At 37.7% G+C, this 23577-nt stretch overlaps 1 protein-coding gene across 3 annotated transcripts in view; it reads right to left on the bottom strand.

Annotated features, from left to right (window-relative positions):
- Positions 1-15112: 15112 nt before the first annotated feature.
- Positions 15113-23577, bottom strand: part of SLC38A6 (solute carrier family 38 member 6) — a 58221-nt gene continuing 49756 nt past the window's right edge. For all 3 annotated transcript variants that reach the window (XM_014868504.3, XM_070513725.1, XM_070513726.1), the window contains exons 12-16: positions 23452-23552; positions 17654-17778; positions 16350-16494; positions 16149-16243; positions 15113-15969 (exon numbers count right to left, since the gene is read on the bottom strand). In XM_014868504.3, coding sequence (XP_014723990.1) covers positions 15889-15969; positions 16149-16243; positions 16350-16494; positions 17654-17778; positions 23452-23552 — 547 coding nt within the window. In that variant the 3' untranslated portion in view covers positions 15113-15888. The remainder of the gene's footprint in view (positions 15970-16148; positions 16244-16349; positions 16495-17653; positions 17779-23451; positions 23553-23577) is intronic.

The following is a 23577-nucleotide window of genomic DNA, read 5'->3' as shown; positions in this document are numbered from 1 at the left end:
CTGTATTAACCACTAACATGCACAGGGGGATTCTGAGGCAGTAAAATGGAGCGAAACCGATGGCAGGGACCAGTGCCGGGCGCAGCAGCTGTGGCAGTGAACATTCAAATCACGCCCACCCTGTTGGGCCCAGGCCCCCAAGCTCTGAGGCTTATTTCCGGAGGGCTGGGGAGCCCAGGAAATTTGGCTGGCTTCACTGGCGGCAACTAAAGCTCCTCCATGCAAATCAAACCACTCCGACTTGCTTCCCAGACTTGACTCTGAGCTCTGTTTTGATTTGCATCCAGTGAGGTGGGACTCAGCCTGAAGCAACAGTTGGTGACAGTCAAAGCTGATGCACGCAGGGAGAGGCAGCCTAAGACACATTTTTGGAGGCCACAATTTCCAAGGAAGATAGCCAGCTCCAAAACCTCAGGTGCTATGATTTTCACCATGCTGGGACCTGGAGATAAAATATGCCTTGTCCATCTGGCATCACAAACTCCCTCTCTGAGCCTCTGGGCCTCTCCCCACAGCAGGTCACATGACAAACAGGCTCTGGAGAACACTAAGTTTGGAGGGATGGAATTAGGTGTGTGTGAGGGTGGAGTGTCCCTACCACTGTTAGTCACAAGTATGAGAGAGTAGATGAAGATGAGCAGAAGTGAGTTAGGGAGAAACACTTCTTAAAGATTAAGCCTGGGTAAAATAAGAGGGTGGTTTGGTTTGGTTTAGCTTGGTTTGGTTTGGTTCTGAATGGTTACTATTCACGCTGCCCAGTCTCAGGTTATCAAAGGCATGACCGCATTAATAGCCTATATTCCGATCATCACTAGCAGACCCACAGAAACAGAAGGTAAGCATATGGAGGAGGCATACTTGGTATGGACTGTTCTAGAAGCTCTACACATGTTGGTGAAAAGAAGGTGGAGCCAAAGAGAGGTGAAAACCCATACTCCATGAATGCCATAGGACTTCAGCTCCAAAGAAATCCTTTGTTGTTCAGGGCAAGCTGTGAAACCAGCAGCACTCACCCAGTGTACTGCACTGAACTGTGAAGTTGGGTGGGCAGAGGGCGATGGGAGGCAAGTCCTGGGTGGAGGATATAAAGGGGCTGGTGGACGTAGTATCTTTCCTAAACGCTATTACAGAGTGGTTAGACATGTAAATATACAAGAATTTGTATATTTTGTAATTTAAAGAAATTAAACGTAGCATCAAGATGTTGGAGATGGGCTTCCTAAATAATGGAGCAAACAGATACATGAAATCACAGTCTTAGAAGTCCGTCCAGAGGAGGTGAGTGTTGAGTTGGGTTTTGAGGGAGAACCTTGGAAGGGAAAGAACACAGCATGAATGGCATGTGCAAAAGTACAGAGGCAGGAACTAATGGGGAGTCCTTTAATATGTCAGAGATCCTAATAGGATCTAAGGGCATTAGGATTTCCCAAAACTCCAGAAAAACTCCCCGTGCCCCATGGAGCTGAGACTTCGGAACAAATTAAGTGGAGGTTTTTAGATGACCAGCCCTTGAAGGCTGAAACTGTTTATTTTTTTGTACAGCTTTCGGAAGATGATGATGGTGATAGTCAAATGCAGAGAAGCAACTAGTGTTTCTCTGCCACCATTTTTGATCATGCCTTGCTCAAAGGCTTTCAGCCAAGGCCCTACTTTTAGTTTGATGTAAAATCCAAACCCAGCCTGGCATCCAACATTCTCTACAACCAGGATCCTCCCTCTCAGCTTATTTCTCAAACTGTCATTATGTCTTTGCTCCTGGGAAAACTTTTACTTCTCATTTTCAAAATATACCTTTCATGTTCCTGTTATGTTGGTTAGTATTTTCTTTCCAAGCAGGAGTGCCTTCCTCCCATTCTCATTTCTACTTTGGTTATCCTTCAGTTTTACTTCAGCTGTTACTTCCTCCACAAAATCTTCCCCACTCACCCGGGAGGCAGTGAGCCCCCAGCCCTCCGAACTTGTCCAGCAGAGTTTTTAATGTTCATTTTACCAACCTATGTCATTCTTTCAACAAGCTGAGGGTCTAGTGTGCACACGGCATGCACTATGGCCCAACCCTGAGCTTCCGGATATCACAATATTAGTTATTGTGTACAGCTTGCCTCTATTGGATTGTAAGCTACAGGAGTGGTTTACCAACAAAATAACAAATCCTATATATACCGGACAATGGCATATACCCATGTGACAGGCCAGATCATCCATGCACAAATGAGGTTGGAAATGGAGTTCAAGAATTTTCTCTCATCAAAATAAAGTTCTAAGTTGCTAGAGTGTGGCTCTCTGATTTACTGAACGCAGGTTTCTTTTTGTTTTACTACAGAAGTGATAATATTGTGAAATGTTTAAGTAACTGAGTCTGGGAGTGATTAGACATATTTTGGGGGATTTGATTGAAAAGAAAAAAATCTGGGAAAACCATTTTTACATTGACATTAAAATGCATGAATGCAACTCTGTTTATGTAGTCTGGTTAGCTAATAAGTTGAGAACTATTCTGGATGAGTGAAAGCAAAGAATTTATTTGAATGCAAATGAATGACAAATCTCTAGACAGTCACATGGGGAGTCTCTAAGTATTTTGCTTCCCTGTGAAATGTAAATATCATCATGGTATAATCATTACTGATTGAGTTTAGATACAACATATAAACCTATGAAGTTTTATAGTAGAAATGCTCTGTCTGCCTTTTTATAAATCCTGAAGTGTTGGCAAAATTTTGTAAATTTGTACACCAGGAATTGATTATTTTGATATTTTTCCCTTACAAAGTTTAGGGTCAGCAATTATTGGGGAGAAAGTTAACTAAATCATTAATCTATTTTTGAAACCAAGATCTCTTTTTCTATATACCTTGTTCCAAATATAAGATAATTGAAGTCAATGAGCATTAGAGGTGTAGAAAATTTTACTGAATTTTTTATTTTATTATTTTTTTGGGAGCAAGATTGGCCCTAAGCTAACATCCGTGCCAATCTTCTCCTATTTTCTGTGTGGGATGCTGCTACAGCATGGCCAGATGAGTGGTATGCAGGTCTGTGCCCGGGATCTGAACAAGCGAAGCCTGGACTGCCAGAGCAGAGCATGTGAACCTAACCACTACCTCACCAGGCTGGCCCTTTATTGAAGTTTTGAATGCAGACTCTGGTTATTTAGACTAATAGTTTTCAAATGCTGGTCCCTAAGAAAGTTTTCATTGGTCCCTGATGAGAAAAATAAGAATTATATAGCAAGTTTTTTTAACAAATCTTGACCTTAATTTAAAGGACTGTATTTTGTTATAGTATAACCTTCCTTACTTTTTTATATTAAAGGATGGTGATGATGGGTGACAATTTTTTTTTTTATGTCCTCAATTTGCAAAATAAAAAGTTGGTAATTTTATGAATGTCCCCAAAATTTATTTTGAAGTTCTAAAAGATCCAAAAGAAGTCCAAAGTGTGGGAAACACGGAATTAGACTGTTGATGGTCTGAGCTATACCTGAATTTTTATAATTGCATTTGTGGAGACTCATAGAACACAGAAATTGATTTCTGACACTGTTTTTCAAGGGATCCAAGTTTTCTCAAAGTCTGATCGACAAATATTGGAACACACTCCTGCTCTACTTAAAAGCCCATATACCTTTCCTTTGCCCAGAATTGCTCTGAAATACTTACTGAAGGAGAAACAGTAATGCTGTGGCAATAGACCATGACTCAGAGGACACGTGTGCCCGAATGCTATTTGGCTGGAGTAACAGAACAGATTTAGACTTAGATGCAACATTTTAAATGAATAACACAGGCTTCAACACAGTCAGTATTGACTACGTACCTACTATGAGCAGAAACTTTTGATGGGAAAAACTCCAACAGTAGCACATACTTAACTATTAGCATAATAGCCTTTATAGTCCAACTCAAGTTTACATTCTAGATGTGTGACCTTGGACAAGTCATTTAACTTTGTAACCTCTCTAAACTTTAGTTTCAACCTATTAAATGGGAAATATAACTCCACCTACCTCAGGGTACATGAGGTAATGTGCTTGGCATGGTGCCTGGTCCATACACATATGGGCTTGCTCATCATTGTCATATTATTTTATAATATCGACAACCTTCCATTCATTTAAAATAACAAACTCTCAGAGTTGAACAGAGAACTGAGGAAGAGAACCAGGGAACTGTAAGAATGGCCTTCGCTTTTTGCCCACAGGACCCTTCCCTAGGGGCCTCACTCCCTTTGATTCCTACTACCACCATCAAACTAGAAGTTGGGTCAAGGAGTTCTGATCCCAAACACAAAACACCTCAGGCTGCTATAAGGCAACTTCTGGGAGCCCAGTCTCTGAACTACCAGGCTTGGTTCTAGAGAACCAAGGAAGATGACTCTAAGAGTAAGTGTTAGGAAGTGTAGAGCTGTCCCCAGTCCCTGAGGTCCACTTCTTTGAAGATTTGGTCTTTTGTCTTTAAAAGAGACATTTTCCTACAAGCACAATTGCTGACTAATCAAGAACGAACCCTTAAGTCAATGGAATGAGAGTATGTTGCCACTGAGATGCTGAGTAAAGTTGTCTACACTTTGAGAGTCAGGCTAACCTGGTTCAATCATGTTGTCATATGGGGACAGTCTTACAACCCTTCTGACGTCCCCAAGGACTCTGGGAGGAGGCAGTGGCTTGCTTTTTCTCTCGTCATCTCTGACTTGGAATTCCTCTTTTTCTGAGGTTTCTGGGTCACCTGGCCAGCACACGTGCTGCTCTTGTTCTGCCCCATGTGGCTTCAGAGAAGGGTTTTCACACACACACACACGATCCTGCTCACACAAGGCATTTTTGTGTATAGCTGACTTTTATTGGTTTCAGCAGATGGAGGCAGGCAAATTAAAACTGACTATTAGACATTTCTGTTCTTAAAATGCCCTCAGCCACTTTTCCTCACAGGCTCCAGGCTTCCACCACTAGTTAAGCCCCTGCGAACCCTTTCCCTCTGCTCCTCCTCAACTGCTAACTCCATGTTCTTTTTCACGCAGAGTGCTTCAGCCATCTTTTTCACTTCCTCTTCTCCTGTCAACCTATTCTCATAGGGTCTCCCTTTTTTTTTAATTGACGTGAATTCACATAACATGAAATTAATAACCATTTTAAAATATACAATTCACAGGCATTTAGTACACTCACATTGTTGTGAAACTGCATAGGGTTTCACCTTTCATCCCCAAACGATTTATCAAGATATTTTTCTAAATAGACATTAAAGATATTTCCCTTACTAAGAGAAATTCTGGTGCCAGCTGCTTTCCTCCCTCTAAATCTGTTCTTTCATGGATACAGTCTTTTGGCATTTGAGGAAAAGATGGCATCAAACAGCTTCTTATCCTTTTGGAGAAAGGAATATAATTTGTAAAAAAAAAAAAAAGGTTGTGAAACATTTAAAATAGATTTCCTCTATTTTATGATATTTACAAAACTAATATTCAGCCTGATTTATTACTCAGTGGAATATCAGCAACTTGCTTGCAAATCATTCAGCAAATATATATATATTCATATTATATATTCATATATATACAAATGTATATGTGGTAGCACAACAAATATGAACAAATGTTAAATTTCAGTGGCGAGTATATAGACATATTATTTTAACATATGTATGTTTGAAATTTTTCATAAAAAAAGTTGAGAAAAACTCAGGGAGTAGAGCTTGTTGGGGGAATTTATAGTAAATGGTATAAAAATGTCTTATCCACTAAGTTTTAGGAAATGAAGGATAGTGGGCACATGTTTGGTGTAAGCTGCAGTCCTTACACTCAATGATTCAAACTAACCAAACGTGTTAATTGATCCAAGGACTGGCTGACCTTTCTGAGACGATAATAATACAGAATCCTGGAAGAGCAACGGCAATGGACGGCCTCTCCCCTAAGAGTATTACACATGGGTCACTTCCTCTCCTGGGAACTGCACACGTGAAGCAGGTAAGTCTCACAAGGCATTCATCAGAGCCATAAGAAAACTCCCTAAATACACAATGAAGAAAGATTTGACCAATATTTACTGAGCACCAGTTAAGTGAACCTCTGGTGTAAGGTGTTGCACACACGTTAAAATGTACAGGACGTGGTTCATGTCTTTGGGTTAATGACAACTGAATCAGGGAGAGAAGATGTTTAAACGTAAAAAGCTAAATAACACCACAAAATTTAAAGAGCAATTACTACACTGTTGGTGGGAATATAAGTGAGTAAAACCTTTAATGGAGGGCAATTTAGTAATGTCTATCAAAATTAGAAATGCATAAACCCTTTGACTCAGAATTCCAGTTCAAGGGTAGGAATTTATCCTACAGATATATTCATATGTGTGCTAACTGATGTATGTATAAAGATAATAATTGAAGTATTATATAAAACAAAATTTTTTAAAAATAAAAAATCCTAAATATGCATTGATAGGAAACTGGTTAATTAAATTATGGTACATACATTAATGGAATATTATGCAGTCATTAAACAGTTAGGAAGCTTTATATGTATTGATACAGAATATTCTCTAAAATATAATGTTAAAGCAAAAATAGACAAATGGGACTATATCAAACTTAAAAGCTTCTGAGCAGCAAAGGAAACAATCAAGAAAGTAAAAAGGCAACCTACAGAATGGGAGAAAATACTCACAAACTATATGTCTGATAAGGGGTTAATACCTAAAATACATGAAAACTCCTACAACTTAAAAAAACAAATAACAAAAAGGGCAAAGGACTTGAATATACATTTCTCCAAAGAAGACATACAGATGACCAAGGGGCACATGAAAAGATGCTCAGCATCACTAATTAGCAGGGACATGCAAATCAAAACCATAATGAGATATCACCTCACACCTGTTAGGAAGATCATTAGCAACAAATCAGAAAACAATAAATGCTAGTGAGGATGTAGAGAAATTGGCACCCTTGTGCGCTGTTGGCCGGAATGTAAAATGGTACAGCCTTTATGCAAAACGGTATGCCATTTCCTCAAAATATTAAAAATAGAACTACCATATGATCCAGCAATCCCATTTCTGGGTATTCATCCAAAAGAACTGAAAAAGATATCTGCACTACCGTGTTCATTGCAGCATTTTCCACAATGGCCAAGAGGTGGAAACAATTTTTTAAATGTCCATTGACAGAAGAATGGATAAGGATATTGTGGTACATACATACAACGGAGTATTAGTCAGCCCTAAAAAAGAAGGAAATCTTGTCATACGCTACAACATGGATAAAACCTGAAGACATTATGCAAAGTGAAACAAACCAGTCAAAAGGAAAAATACTGCATAAATCTACTGTATGAGGCAGCTAAAGTAGTGAAACTTAATGGAAGCAGAAGGTAAAATGGTAGTTGCCAGGGCTGGGAGAAGGGGAAAATGGGGAGTTTCTGTTCAATGGGCATAGAGTTTTAGTTTTAGCAAGATGAAAAAGTTTTAGAGATCTGTTGTACAACAATGTACATATAATTAACAATGGTATTGTACACTAAAAAGTTTGTTAAGAGGGCAGATTTACTGTCAGATTTTTTTTACCACAATTTAAATGTAGATACATATCAATATGTATTATTTAATATGTACATATATATCTTTAAATATATATACAAATTTATATATAAATTATATAATTATATATAATATGCATTATATACAAATTTATATATATATAAATTTCTAAGTGAAAAGAAGTCAAGGTGCAGAGGATTGCATGTTGCATGCCAACATTTGTGTGTATGTGTATATATGTGTGTGTTCTACATACATATATGGTTAAGTAGGCTTAGAATATATTTGCAAGAATACAGAAAGTTGTAAGAGTGGTTGTTTCCAAAGAGGAAAACTGGGTGCTTTGGACAAAGGGAGGGAGGTAATTTTGTAAATTCTGAGTTTGTACAACGTGCATATTACCTATTAAAAAATGAAGCATAGAAGCAATTTATGAAAAACATAGAAAATATATTACAAAGTACTAACAATATATATCAAAAGAATCATAGGGATAATAAGGAGTAGGTTGGAGTGTAGAATAAAATATTTATAAGGTGGGATTTGAGCTCAGTCTTGAAGAATAGGAAGTATTTGGATAGGTAGAGGAGAGAAATAAGGACATTCTGGGTGTGTACATGGAAGTCAGAGCAAGGAGAGAAGGATAGTGGAAGTAAAAATGTAGGAGAAGGGTAATGAAAGGCAAATCAAGTGCCAGACAGTGAAACAGTCTCAATATATTGTAGAGTGTAGGTAGGAAAAGGATGAAACACAGTTTAGTAGACGAGGCACGGGAATGTGGAATTACAGTGGTAGGCAGTAGGGAGCCGCTGTAGGTTCTTGAGCAGGGAAGTCGTGTTATGAAAGCAGGATTCCAAGGAGATCAGCAGACAGCAACAGACAAAATGGACTGGAAGGCAGACATCTGTTAGAAGGCTGATGCAGCAATCCAGTGGTTGCCCATTATAATCATCTGGGAAGCTTTAAAAATATATATCAATGCCCGGGTCCCACCCACTAGATATTCTGCTTTAATTGTTTTGGAGTGGAGCCTGGACACTGTTATTTTTGAAAGCCCCCCAAGTGTTTCTAAACAGTGGCCCAGGTTGAGAATCACTGCAATAATCCAGGGACAAAGAGATGAGAGCTAAGATTCAGGTGCTGGCAGGAGGTTGGGGACAGGATAAAAGCAAATCTAGGAGGCATTTCAAAGGAAGAACAGACATGGTGACAGATAGGAGGTAGAGTGAAAAGACAGTCTGTTAAATTCCTTTATGTATTCATTCAACAAATATTTATTAAGCCACTCCCAAGTACCAGGTACCCCTCTAGACACTAAGGATTTGGTGACGAATGAGTCAGACAAGTCCCAGTTCTTGTGAAACTTGCAGTCTAGTGGACAAAGACAACAACAAACAAGATTTCCAGTAGTGACGTGTATAACAGGGTAAAGTGACAAAGCACGACTGCATGTTGGGGGCTGCTTGTTTACCTAAGATGGTGAGGGAAGACCTCTCTGAGCGGGTGATATTTGAGCTCAGGCTTGAATGACGAGGATCCAGACTTGCAAAGGTCTTTGAAGAGAATGTTCTAACAAGGGAAAACAGTAAGCACATAGAAACAAGCTTAGTGTCTTCAAGGGACAGAAAGGCCTGTGTGGCTGGAGAAGAGTGAAAGACAGATATGAGTCGAGATGAGAGAAGTAAGTGGGTACAGACAAAATAGAGTCGTATAGGTCATGGCACAGATTTCGTTCTAAGTGAGTTGGGAAGCCTTTGGAGGAAATTAAGCAGGGTAGCAACATGATCTGATTTACATTTTTTAAACAACCACTTTGGCTGCAGTGTGAAAATGGATTGCAAGTGGCAGGAATGGAAGCAAGAAAACCAGTTGGGAGGTTAAATTAAAACAGTGGGGCCACCAACAGACAGGGGAAAACTGTGGAGGGGAACAGATTTGAACATGTTGAGTGAGGTAACTGCATGGTATCTAAGCAGAAATGTCCCAGAGCAACCAGAAATATGGAAAACAGGTGAGAATTTAGGTTGTACCTACTAACGTGGGAGACACTTCCAGGGGGGCTGAAGAAATGCAGGTTAGATGACACTACAGGAACATTAACAACTTCACCCAAAGTGATGAATGACAACCTGGAAGGACTGTTCCTAGTGGTGGACTGCAGGGCTCTGCAGTTAGTCTTGTCTCATTAACATCTCATTGTGAGTGGGATGAAGGAAGAGGAGAATGAAGGATGTCAAAAAGCAGGGAACAATGACTGATGCACTAGAATCAAGAATCAAGGGCCGGCCCTGTGGTTGAGTACTTAAGTTCCCCAGGTCTGTTTCAGTGGCCAAGAGTTTCACCGATTCGGATCTTGGGCACGGACCTAGCACCACTCACCAAGCCATACTGAGGCAGTGTCCCACGTAGCAGAACCAGAAAGACCTACATCTACAATATGCAACTATGTACTGGGGGCTTTGGGGAAAAGAAGAAGGAAAAAAAAGATTGGCAAAAGATGTTAGCTCAGGTGCCAATCTTTAAAAAAAAGATTGCTAGAAGGATGAGCTGAAGCTAAAAAGATGAAATTTAACAGATATTAACATATATATACACACACACATGACTATATGTGTGTGTATAAATATATACATATTTCTTCATACTTAAAAAATTTAAATCAATACAAAATTAAAATCAATAGCACAAGTCCTAGAAATCTGGCAGTTCACTTGAAAAAGACCTGGAGCTTTTATTGAACACAAACTTTAGGAGCCTAAAGTGTAATGTTATTGTGAAAAGCTGATGTCAAATCAGCTTTTGTTGTTGACAATACTACAAAACTACAGAAATTATTTTTCTGAGGAAGAATATACCAGTAGCGAAAATAAACTGTACTGATCAGGATATTTCTAGAATACCGTTTTCTGATCAGGATGTTGAGTAAGTGGCTGAAACAGAGAAGGGAGAAGAGATACATGGTTGGAAACTACGTGATTTGAGGAACAGCCAAGTAACAGAATTGTACACGTATTCAATTCAGTGCTTAACAGCTTACTCAAGCTTTTCCCAAATATCATGTAATCTGTCTTGTTGAAACAAGGTATATTTCCCCTGGTTGAGAGAAAACACAGTCTTAAAATATTGAAGGTTATCAGAGTATTCAGAGAATTAAAGTAACTTGTCCAAAATTAGACAGAAAGAGGTAGAGGTGGGATTTGAACATAGGTAAATTTGACTTCAAAATCTTAAAATATACATATATATGTGTATATATAATTTTAAATATATATTTTAAAATCTTAATGTATATAAAATTTTTCTTTTGAATTAAGCGGTTTCACTTATCAAGTCTATCTGAAAAGGTTCAATCTGAAAAAATCAAAGTTATATCTGAGCTGTTTTCAGGCAAGCAATGTGCCTTATTTAACTTAACAACCTTAGGACTAGCATGACTCCTACGTAACATGTGCTCAGTAAATATTTGTTCAGTGAATTAGCCAGCCCTTTGCTTGTGCTGTGCATCAGTCCACTGATCAACATGAGACAAAACACATATACATTCAAATAAGTGAGAAACATTTCTCTGCAAGTCTTTTTTCTTTATAGCATCCCATATTACAATGCCTTTTAATCCATCTGTCTTTTTTCCCCCCCAGCAACTCAGTTTTCCTCTCCACCAATTTACTTTGTCCTATAGGTGAATAAACCTCTCATTCCCACCTGCCCACCTGGCCATCAGCCAAAATGAGTCTTCCTGCTCCTCATAATTGCTCATCGTGATTGACAGCCTGGCAAACTAGGACAATGGATGACGATAGTAAAAACATATATCAGATTGTTTGGGAAGGGTGAGAAACAGAAAGAATTTTGATTGTAAAGAGGAAACCACATCCATGATATCTTTACTCATCCTTCACCAAAATTTTGTCTTCTTATTTTTCCTACTTCATTATGGAAAGACTATGGTAGGATCATGGTAGGACAATGAATAAATTGTGTTTAAATTAGAAAAACAAATTTCTCAGTACTATAGAAGGTTCTGAGAAGTTCTAAGGCCCAAAACTATGACAATTAAAATCTAGGCAGAGAATTTGTAGGAAACAATGTATGTTTCCAATAGGGTTAATTCTAAAACAGCCACAGAGTACTGTCAACATGCCAAGGAGAAACAGGTTAAAGTGAACTGTTCGAGTCCCTGTTTCTAGCATCGATTTTCTATGTCTATATATTGTAGTGGCAATGTCAGCACTAGAGACAGCCCAAATGGAAATATTGTCCACACCCAGCTACTCGCAGATTATCTAGTAACCTGATCCTGCAAATACACAGGGCAGACAATGGAGAAGAGAAAAATCTGTCCACCGTAAAAGAGATCTTCCAAATTTGTTTATGTCTCATACAATGCTCACCATTTCCCCCGTGCTCACATAACCTTATTCTCAGGCTCTAAAATGAATCTTTTCAGGGTCAAATGGCTGTAACACTTCCATCAATGGTGGTATACACATTTCAATGACAAAAGAGTACTGGTGGAAAAGACATACTGAGGAAGAAATGAATCTTTCCCAACTGATCTCTGCTCACTTCACCACCTCCACCCCCCAAATATGGGGAAGAATCAAAAGGTCTTAAAGGCAGATACTTTATATGTAGGCAAACATAGAAGATGAGATTTTGCAAAGATGAAATTGTTTCTAAGAGCACATGAAGGCCGATGATTAGCTCATAACCCATTTAAAAGCATGTGTAAAGTTCACCTGAAAACGGATGGTTTGTTTCTGCTTTTCCAGTGGTGAATTCACCAGGGTACTAAACTGAAATTTAAATGGTGCCATGGTAGGAAGAAAAACTGGAGTACAGCAGCAAACACAGCCAGAGAGCTGCTGATCTGGCAACGTGCTACCCATCCAATGCCAGGCAGGGATTGCCAGATAGTTGAGGATCTATGGTACTTTCAAGATTTCAATTCTATAGCTAGATTGTGCTGAATTTCAGATTCTACTTCAAGATGGAAAAGAAAAAAAAAAACAACAGAAAACAAAGATTTCCAGACCTTGGGTGTTTAAAGAACCTTCACACAGTAAATCAACCTACTGCTGTCTTGTTTTCTCCGCAGCCAGACTGAAATAATACAGCACCAGCAGAGGTGTGAATTACCCCCATTCATCTTAATGGAGTGTTAACTTCAAAGGCTTGTTTTAACCATTTAAATGCTAAGCTCATGAGTAAACATTCTGTTAAAAAAAAAGTACAATTTAAACATTCACCCTCCACATATGAAAGTAATTTATATTCTCAGCACTTCGTCTTTTAATTTAGCAAACAAGTCTCCAAGTGTTAGAAAAGTATATATTTTGTGCTTTACTTAGTTTTATTTTCAATAGTTATTACCTAATAAATTGTGAACATTAAGCCCATAATGAGAAGGTCTCTATTTCCCATGGAAATGCTGAGGAGCACTGGAACAAGATTTTTGGGTAATCCTGGTGAAGGGGGCACTGCTCTCACCAGCATCTCGTTAGCTTCCTCCAAACTCACAGGCGAAGCTGTGACTCCAAACGGGCAACGGGATAAGGTGGAATATTAAAGTGAAATAAAAATGAACACCTCCACAAATGATTCCTCTTGATATTAACTAAGTTTTGTGCAGTGTGTTCAATAGGTTACTTGTCCCTTTGCCAAACCTCCCAGGATCCTATCCCATGAGCAGGTGACAAATGTATTAATTGATGCCCAGCTGTCATCACACTTAACATTTGCCCCAGGGGGCATCCTTGCATCTGTTGCAGATTTAGGGTTATTTTGGTATTACTGGAGTTAGATTTACTTAAGCAGCTGAACACCTATTTGTATTTGGATCTATAATTTCATAAATAGAAAAAGAGGGTACAAGAATTAGCTTATCAGAGTGATGGGCTCTCGCTGGTCTAAAGCCACATAGGAGGCCAGGCCTGGCTGTGCCCCTGGGACCATGCTAAGTGCCCAGTTTCAGGAAGGCATTAGTAGGATAATACAGCTGGGGTAGAACTGTGGGAAAGCACTAAAAAGAGCGCACATGGGGCCAGTACCCCTATGAGTAAAGGCTAGAGAGATTCTAAACATATTAGTTGTACAAGATGGAAGATGAAAAAATTCCATGTCCCTGATTGAAAGCAAATTTATGTTACTGGTCCAGATGAAGGGATGGGAGAAAGGGATAAATATCTATTCTATTAAGAGAGACATGTTTCGGTCTGCACCTAATTTATACAAGATCATTTAATCTTCTCAACGCAACCCTGTATAATTGGTATTAACTCTGTGTAATACCTATGTGAAAGCAGAGGCTTAGAGAGGTTAAGTAGTTTGCCTAAACTCACTGAGATCTGAATCTAAGTCTCTCTAACCCAAAACCTTGGACTTTTTCCATAAAACTGTGCTGATCTCAGGTTGCTAAAGAAGTATCTTAACTCAAAAGAGAAGTTCAGTTATCAATTTTTCAGGCCATTTGCTAAATGGGAAGAAAAGGGACACCTGCAAAAGTGTGTATTTCCATACATGCAAATTGGCACTTTGCATGCAATTCCCTATTTTACATGTGCAGAGGGATAAGATTGCATTTTTACTGCTACACCCTGGTTTTTGTAGGCTGCTAACCAACTGCCCTTTACATAGAACACTCATAGGGAGAAGAGACCTCGCTTCTGGTTTCCAACCAAAAATAAGCCACATCAATGGGAAGACTGGAATGATTTATAACCTCCAAACAAAATACGATATAAACCATCAACATTTGTCTCTGTTAGCCAAGTAGAAAGTCACATGTTTTAGAGACAAACGGAGAAAGCTCAGAGAACTTTTAAAATCCACAGTCAATCATCACAGCTCTATCTCATAATGAATAACAGAGGAAAATCACAAAAGTTTCTTAGGATTTGAAGGCAGGGCAAAATCCACAATTTTGTTATTAGTGATTGATGTTGACAACATTAACCCACAAGCTAAGATTGGAGTTTGTATATAAACTTAATACACTGATTTCTTAAAAAACAAATGAACAAACAAAAGATTGACTCAATACATTTAATAACATTAGAAACTTCTGCTCTGTGAAAGGCACTGTTAAGAGAATGAAAAAGCAAGCCACAGACTGGGAGAAAATCTTTGCAAAACACATACTTGATAAAGGACTGATATCTAAAATATACAAAGAATGCTTAAAACTCAACAATGAGAAAACAACCCAATTTAAAAAATGGGCAAAAGATCTGAACCTCACCAAAGAAAATACACAGATGGCAAATGAGCATATGAAAAGATGCTCAACATTATATGTCATTAGGGAAATATAAATTAAAACAAGATACAACTACACACCCATTAGAATGGCAAAAATCCAAAACACTGACAACACCAAATGCTGGCAAGGATGAGGAACAGGAACTCTCACTCATTGCTGGCAGGAATGCAAAATATTATAGCCACTTTGGAAGGCAGTTCAGGAGTTTCTTACAAGACTAAACGTATTCTTACCACACGACGCAGCAATTGTGCTCTTTGGTATTAACCCAAAAAAGCTGAAAACTTAGGTCCACACAAAAACCTGCACACAAATGTTTATAGTAGCTTTATTCATAAGTGTCAAAATTTGGAAACAACCAAGATGTCCTTCAACAGGTGAATGGAAAAACAAACTGTGGTACATCCATATAATGGAATATTATTCAGTAATAAAAAGAAATGAGCTATCAAGCCATGAAAAGACATGAAAGAAACTTAATTGCATATTGCTAAGTAAAAGAAGCCAGTCTGAAAAGTTAGATACTATAAGATTCCAACTATGTGACATTCTGGAAAAGGCTCATAGGGAGAAGCTCATAGTTTTTATGGAGACATTAACATCAGTGGTTGCCAATGCCTGCAAGAGTGAACCCTAATGTAAACTATGGACCTTCAGTTAATAATAATGTATCAATACTGGCTCATCAAGAATAACAAATGCACTACACTAATGAAAGGTGTTAATAGTATGGGTAAGTACAGGTGTGCTGGGGGTGAGGGGATATATGGGAACTCTCTGTACTTTTTGCTCAATATTTCTGTAAACATTAAAACTTCCCTAAAAAATAAAGTCTATTGATTTTTTAAAAAAAATAAACCCACAAATGAAAGACTGACCTGAGCATTTTGAGTTTCTTTCTTATTTTGATTAAAATTGCTATGAGCTCACTTTCCTCTACTCACTCCCATTTTGTTCCACTTTCCTATTAATAATGTTTACAAAAATGTTAACCCACACAAAGAGAATTCATCCAAGGTGCCTTCCAGAATTATTCCTTTTTGCATATGGAGGTAAATTAGTCTTCATAAGAAGCAGGAGAATATGTCTTTCACTTATTAATCCAATTAAAAATGATGAGTGCTAAACTAAAATTCCCAACCAAAATTCCAAAGATGAGCAAAACAAAAGCCTGTGGAAATAAGGAAAAAGAAAAAGAACAATTAGAGTACGTTGTTAAACCTCCACCCTCTCCAATAAAGTATGTTATAGTTCAAAATACATTAAATTTCTTGATGTGGATGAAATAATGATAAAATGACAAATTATTTCTTAAAATAGCATTCCTAAAAGAAACAAAAACCAACCTACCCCAAGCTTTTTCCCTGAGAGAAAGTCCTCTCGGCTAAGTTTAAGATAAAACAGTCCCGGGAATACAAAAATCAAACACGTCGATGTACTGGAACCTTTAAGTGGGAGGAGGAAAAAGAAGACATTGCTAGATTCAGATGTGAGGCTGGAGGACAATTTTATCCATTTTATGATGTGGATTTTTTGAAATGGAAAACTTACCAACCACACCAAATATATTCCGAATGTCAGGAACATATATCGCAAGTAAAACGATGATAATATTGAGTGCTAGAGTGATCAAAGAATGGCGAATCCATGAGAATGAAGAATTGGAGAAAAACATCATCATTAAAGCTTTCCTTGCCTGTATAACAGAAAAAGAAACAGATTTAAGCAAAGAGAAAGTGTCAAAGTAAAAACTCACTTAGGGAAACACATGTACAATACAGTAAGTATGGTATTCTTGCCCTCTAAACAATTTAGATTCCAAAAGTATACCATAAACTATTACCATAAAGTGCTCATTACACACAAACTAAGAAATATACCTTTCTCTGTGAGCTTCATAAAAATTATTTTGCTTTAATTCTTGAAAAAATTTTCACATGCAATTTCTTTAGGGTGCATAATTTTCAAAATTATCCACAATAGCACATTGTGATGAAATTTCAGAGAATCATTTTCATTAAATTCAACAGATAGAAGAACAAAAGGTTTAAAACAGAAAAAGAAATCATGCCATGGGAACACCATTTATGATTTTATTTATCTATTTCACAGCATGTTAATATGAAAACTAGTTCATGACACTTCTCACTGCTAACGCAGGCAGCAGGCAGTCACGTCCCATAAATGTTTATCCAGCCCCCCTGCACTCCTGGCACTGCAGTCCGCACAGGGAGGAGGCAAAAAATCTTGAAGGCCCAGTTCTTAAGGAACTCACTGTTAGGGATTCAAAAATCCATGCAGAAGCATTTATTACTCAAAGCCCTTGTTTCATTTTCTCAAAAATTCTTAAGATTCTTATGTATGGCAGCTAAATGCAGAATGAGGTCGGTTGTGCCTCAAGTTATAAGTCTAGAGCAAATAAAATATTTTGACTAAAATTAAACTAGAATGTCTATGTGAAAACAAATTTACAATAAACCAGAAAGAGCTTATTTTTGCTGACTTGACTTTTTCCTCTTCATGCACATTCTTTTGAAAACAGAATACAAAATTAAAGGGGAGAAAAAAACCCCCAAAACTTTAGAAGAACTCTAGTCTCTAAATTGGAAACAATGCTGTGGGAGAGCATAAATCTAAACTAAATCTCAAAAAGCACAAATTAGCTTAGTGGTTCACTGTTATTTCTGTGCTTTCATGGGGCCAGTGTGCAAGTATGAGGTCTTTGATCAATTACTTGACAAATGAATAAGATATACAAGACTAGATGTGATTCAAACATTCTAGTCTGCAAAGAATTAGTGTTGCCCTATTAGGGAGCCACTACACTAAGCAACAAAACCTTTAAGAGTACTTACAGGGAAGTGGATTAGAGGCACTGTCAAAAGCACAGCAAACAGTATGCACAACTTCACAGTCATGACAACAACATCATGCGGCAGGTATTTACTATAGCCTTGTAGTAATTCTGACGCCACTTTGTCTGTTAATAAAAATATAGTAATAAAGATCACATTATAAACTACTAAGATGTCAATAACAGCAAAATTATTTTCCTTTCCACAAATGGATCTTAACAGATTTTAGAATCCCAGCACTAAATGTCTCTCTGTCCTTTTTCCTATCTTACAAAACATAAGAGATATTTAAATATCTTCTTGAAACCTACAATCTGTTTTTCGTTTTTTTTTAAGATTGGCACCTGAGCTAACATCTGTTGCCAATCTTCTTCTTTTTTTTTTTCCTTCTTCTCTCCAAAGCCCCCAGTACATAGCTGTGTATTCTAGTTGTGAGTGCCTCTGGTTGTGCTGTGTGGGATGCCGCCTCAGCATAGCCTGATGAGCAGTGCCAAGTCTGCGCCCAGGATCCAAATCCGCGAAACCCTGGACTGTTGAAGTGGAGTGCACAAACTTAACTGCTGGGCCACTGGCTGGCCCCTACAATCTTTTTCTTTAATGAAACCAGAAAACAGCACAGGCAGAGCCTCTAAAATTACGACAATGAATATATATATAAAAATCTCTCTTTAGAGCTTTTCCATAATCTGAAGGTTTTGAACAACATTTATGTTGTTTTACAAAGTGCTTTCACATGTGCTACTGAGTTTAGTCCTCATGATAACAATACAAGATATATAGCTAGGCAAAAAACGTTAAAAGACTTGCCCAAGATCACACAACACAAAGGGGCAGAGCTGGCAGGCTGTGCACCCAAATTTTTTTGGTGCCAAAGCCAATACCTTTCCTTCAATACCACAATGTTGTCTAGAATCTCACAGAGTTTTGTGCATGTTACCTGCTTCATCAACACTGCATGTGTAGATTCATCTTCCATAAAAGAGAATGCAGTCTTAGGGAAATGGCTTACTTAGCAAGCCAATGTGGTAGTCAGTGACAGTGACAGTTGACCATGCTTTGCTCCATGGTGTTTTTCCATTCTCACCTTCATACCTCTCCCTGAGGGGTCTGAAGAGTGAGGGTTCTCAAGAACACTCCATATCACTGCCTCGTAAGGAAAGGTCAGGTTGTACTTAAAATAGCATGGGGCTTTTTCATTTGAGGGTATATGTTTTGAAAAAGATGCTTTGGAGGAAATAAAAAACAAACACACCTCTGTTTTCAAGGATCTTAAAATTTTAAGGGGAGATACGGTGAACACACACACATATAGTACAAAACACACAGATACACACACAGTGGCAGAAGGTCTAAACAAAGAGCTATGGCGATTTGAACAGGGAAAGGTAACTATGGTTTTGGGATGAGCAGGGAGGAAGTCCAGGAAGGCTTGGGGAGAGTCATCACGATCTAGCGAGCAGCAGGATGGTAGAGGGGCTTGAACTCTGGGACCACACAGACTAATGTTCAAATACCACTACTTACTAGCAACTTAACTTCTCTGAGTCTCTCAGTTCTTACATCTATAAAATGGGGACAACAATATATTGACCTATAGTTACTGAGAGCATTAAGTGAGTTAATGTACGCATGCTGACATTCAAAGATGTGGGGGAAGAGATTCTCTCTAGGAGCAAGAAACAGCATAAGCAGAAGCCTAAAGTAGCAAAGGGAATGTGCACTTGAGAAAATGAACAGTCAGTGGTACTATAATGCTGAGATATAGTGGGCTGTAGAGCAGAGAGGAGTGGGTGATAAGGCTGGCAATGCCTTTAAGACCCAGTAATAGAGCTCTTCTGGACTCAATCCGGTAGCGTCTGGACTCAATCCGGTAGGCCACAGAGATGCAGTGACTTATGAAGAATAATGTATTATGATCTGAACTGAGTAGGAGGACAGATTGGAAGAAAAAGAGACCCCAAACAGGGTAACAGTTAGAAGGCTACTGTCATAATCACTGAAATATATCAAGAATATGAACTAGACTAGCGATAATGGAAATAGGAGAGAAACTGTCTAAAATATCAAAGACATACTTTACACAATGTGGGACTAATGGACTAAGCAAGAGATGAAGAGGAGTCAGGAAAGCTGGATTCTATTTCCAAATCTGTAAGATACTTGTGAGTCTTTGGAGAAATACAGCAAACTATTTTATTTCCACTTTCTGAATCATTAAAAATGAGCTATTAACACTTACTGCTTAATAACTTTGTAGACTTTTTAAATGGTCTAGTTATTAGGCAACAGTTGGGCATTGACCTGGCTCACCAGAGGAACACTTTTTCTTCCTCACCTTACAATGCTTTAACATCTGTAATCAGAAACATTATTATTAATCTAGGTATACGTACTTATAGGTCCCTTTAATCTGACAAAATTTATATTATTAACTAAGCTTTGGGAGCACTGGATAAAAGGATTCCAAGCAGCTCCAGAAGCCAGAAGCACTAGATTTATTACAAATTCAAACTGTTACATGTCCACTTCCTACTTTCCCAGGATGAAAACCTTTCTTCTGAGCCAGTGAATTCTGTGTTCTTAGCTGAGCCTTAACATATGTAAGGGATAGAGTATAACACACTTCTCTAGATTCAGACAAATCTCTACAAATCTCAGGAAGGACCTGATGGTGATCTCTGCAAGTTGTACATGCTGTTGAAGCCAGGAGGCTGTCCTGTGTAATATACTGTCAAACAGGGTATGAAGTTTATAAAGGTTACCATGGAACAGCAGAAAGATCACTGGATTCGTATTCAGGAGACTTGCCACTAAGTGTGTGACAGGTCACTTCACCTCTCTGGGCTTCAGTTACTTATCTACAAAATGAGTTGAAGCCTTTAACTTCTGACTAGCCCTTCTGATAAAGTCTCAGGTTCAACTAGAAATTTCTTTCCATAAAACTTAGAGCTACTGTTATCCCAATAGAAATATGCCATAAAAATGTCCCTTGGTTATGATTAACACCCCAGAAAAGAACCACTGTGATTGGATTTGTGAATAGCAAATCAATATCTGAATCTTCCTCTGTCTTTGGAGAAGGAATCACTTTTATATCATTCTTTCTATCTATTTATCCATCACCTACCTATTTACCATGTGATTTTTCTTTGATGTGTATTTCTCCATTATAGAAAATGTGGACATTCTGATGCATTTGCATTGGTGGAGAAGGATTAAGTCAGAGACAAATTTTTTGGATTTTTTTCTAAATGTTGAAGACTCAAAACATAATAGTATTTGTGCCAGGTGACAGCTTTACTTGATAACTAGGAAAATCTCTGTGTAGGAAACACTTCATTTATAGGATGAAAAACATGTTTAGCCTCTGTGTTCAAACAATGATTGATAGATAGATAGATAGATAGATAGATATATAGATATAGAGATATACAGATGTGCCTGGAGCTTAAGTGATCCAAGTTTTTTCAAAAGTTAACTTTGACAAAAACTTGGAATGAAGGAAATGTGGATTCTATAGCATGATTCTTGAGGAGGGAGCGTAGTAATAAAGGCACTGATTTCGGAGAAAGTCAGAATTGGATTCAAATCCCAATTCATTATTCATTAGCTGCAGGTATCTGGCCAAATTACTCAAACTATATGAATCTGTACCTTGCAGAGTTGCTGCAAGGACTAAGTTAGGCAATGTATGTAAAATACCTGGTACTTACGTAACAAAAGTTAGCTCAATAAACGTATTAGCATCCATCCTTCCTCCACTCCCCTTTCAATCAAAGCTTTCTTACAATTTAATATAGTTCTTAAGCATATCTCATGGAATTCATGTAATTATTTCTCAGCTATCCTGGAGATTGGTAGGCCATTTGAGGTTTCTTCCAGATAGCTCTATTTATCCATATGGAGGAGGACGTCCATTTTTAGGACTCTCGCAAGGTTGAAGATTCCTAAATTAATAGTATTTGTGCCAGGTGACAATTTTAATTTAGAAAAATAGACAGCTATTTTGCTATACTAAGTTTTTGCTTAATCCTAACAGAGACCCTGCTATAATACCTTATTAATATAGAAAAGTCTTATTGAGCTCAAGTCTGTACAAAAACTAACCCAACAACCAAAAACAGAGCTTACGTGTTTAAAGAATTTTGTTTCATTAGCGATGATCAAAAAAATTTAACAATCTGCTTTAACTTTCTGTGTAGCGTATCAAGCAGGGTAACACACTCATGTTGGAGAAGATGATTTTCCTGATGGTGTACACAGGGCTCTACCATGTAGGATACTACATCAGCATAAAAATGCGGGAGCAGATGTGGATTAATGAATGGCCTTTGTTACTGTTGAAACAACACAGAGACAGCAAGAAAGGGATAATTACAGTTTTCTCACACACTAAAAACTCCAAGATAATACTTACAGCATATACTGAAAAGTTACCACATTTGAATTAAATTTCATTAAAGATAGTAAGAAGTACAGTAATGAAAAATAGGGCAACTGAAATTATGAAATAATTAGAATAATAATGATAATGATAATAGTGACACACCACCAGCTGCTCTCATTTGTGAAGACTGCTATGTGCCAGATACTATAATAGGCATCTTACATATAAGTCATTTCCTCCTCCATACAACTCTATGCAATTAGCCCCATGTTACAGATTAGGAGGCAAAGATACTGCATGGTGAAGTATCCTGTTCAAGGTCACACAGCTAGTGAGAGTAGTTATCTGAACCACATTTGTCAGATTTCAAAATTCATACTCTTTCCACCAGACTTAGGAAAGGTAGCTGTGCAAGTAAATGTTGTCCAAAACCTTGTCAGACTTGGAAAAACTCTGGGAGATAAGCAAAGCGCCATTTCAAGTCATCCTGGATGTCTTAAACCTGAAACATGTGCACAGGCTATCAACCATGAAATCAGGGTCATGACAGCTAAATATCAGCAAAGTAATAACAGCCATTTACTTGGAAAGTTGTTATGAAAGCATTCATAAACTGAAAAGTGTATTCAAGAATTTGACAAATTGAGTGTAATTTGTTATAACATGTTCGTTTGCAATTAAGCAAGTTAATTAATGCAATTAAGCAAATTAAGCAAGTATGTTTGCAAATTACAAGAGAGCTCACAATTTTTTTTCTTGTTCTAGACTTTCAAGTTTTACATTTTCTTGAGGTACTTATGAGAAGAGAAAAAAATGCATACCCAGCAGGCAATTTTTCAAAAGTAAGTAAAATAAAATTTTACCTTTGTTTTATGAATTTAAAAGAATCTTCTAAAAAAATTAAGGAGAAAGGTCACGGTGCATCACAGGATGCACATCTGCTGAATCATGTGGATTAAGTCTGAAGGCAGAAATCTCTGACATCTAAGTGTACAACTGTAGTCCAGTGTAAAACCCTTCCCTTTCTCAACTTGTTCTTCTGCAATTAAAATGATTGATTCTCTCGACCTCTCAAAGTGCTAGAGTCTAATACATCGAATTCTCAATTAAAAAAATTAAAATCATTATTGCACATTTTTTCTTGTAGAAAGCCATCAATGTCCCTAAGCCTGAGGTTTTACTAAGGTAGGCGTTTAAGAAAATTTTCATATGAACTTGATCCACCTTTATAAGAGAAAGAAAATCAATCTTTTTAAGGTCCATAGAGCCACCACAGTATGTACTGCATTGAATTCTGGCAGCCTGAAAAAATTAGCTTGGTAATGCAAAGCAGAAACAAAGTCCATACTCAGGTGTGAGATCAACTATAGAACAATTTATTTTGTCATTTACAATTAAATAATATACTTACCATAAAAAGTGAGGTATCCAAAGAGTGCAGATACAAAATAAATGAGAAAACTTAAAGCAACTGCTGTATTGGTTACATTCTGCATTCTTTTCTTTGAAGGGCTACAAGACAAAAATGGCAAAAATA

Source organism: Equus asinus, chromosome 7 (genome assembly GCF_041296235.1).
Source record: "Equus asinus isolate D_3611 breed Donkey chromosome 7, EquAss-T2T_v2, whole genome shotgun sequence".
Classification (NCBI taxonomy): Eukaryota; Metazoa; Chordata; class Mammalia; order Perissodactyla; family Equidae; genus Equus; species Equus asinus.
Note: the sequence above shows the minus strand (reverse complement) of the source record. Positions and strands in the feature narration are given on the sequence as shown.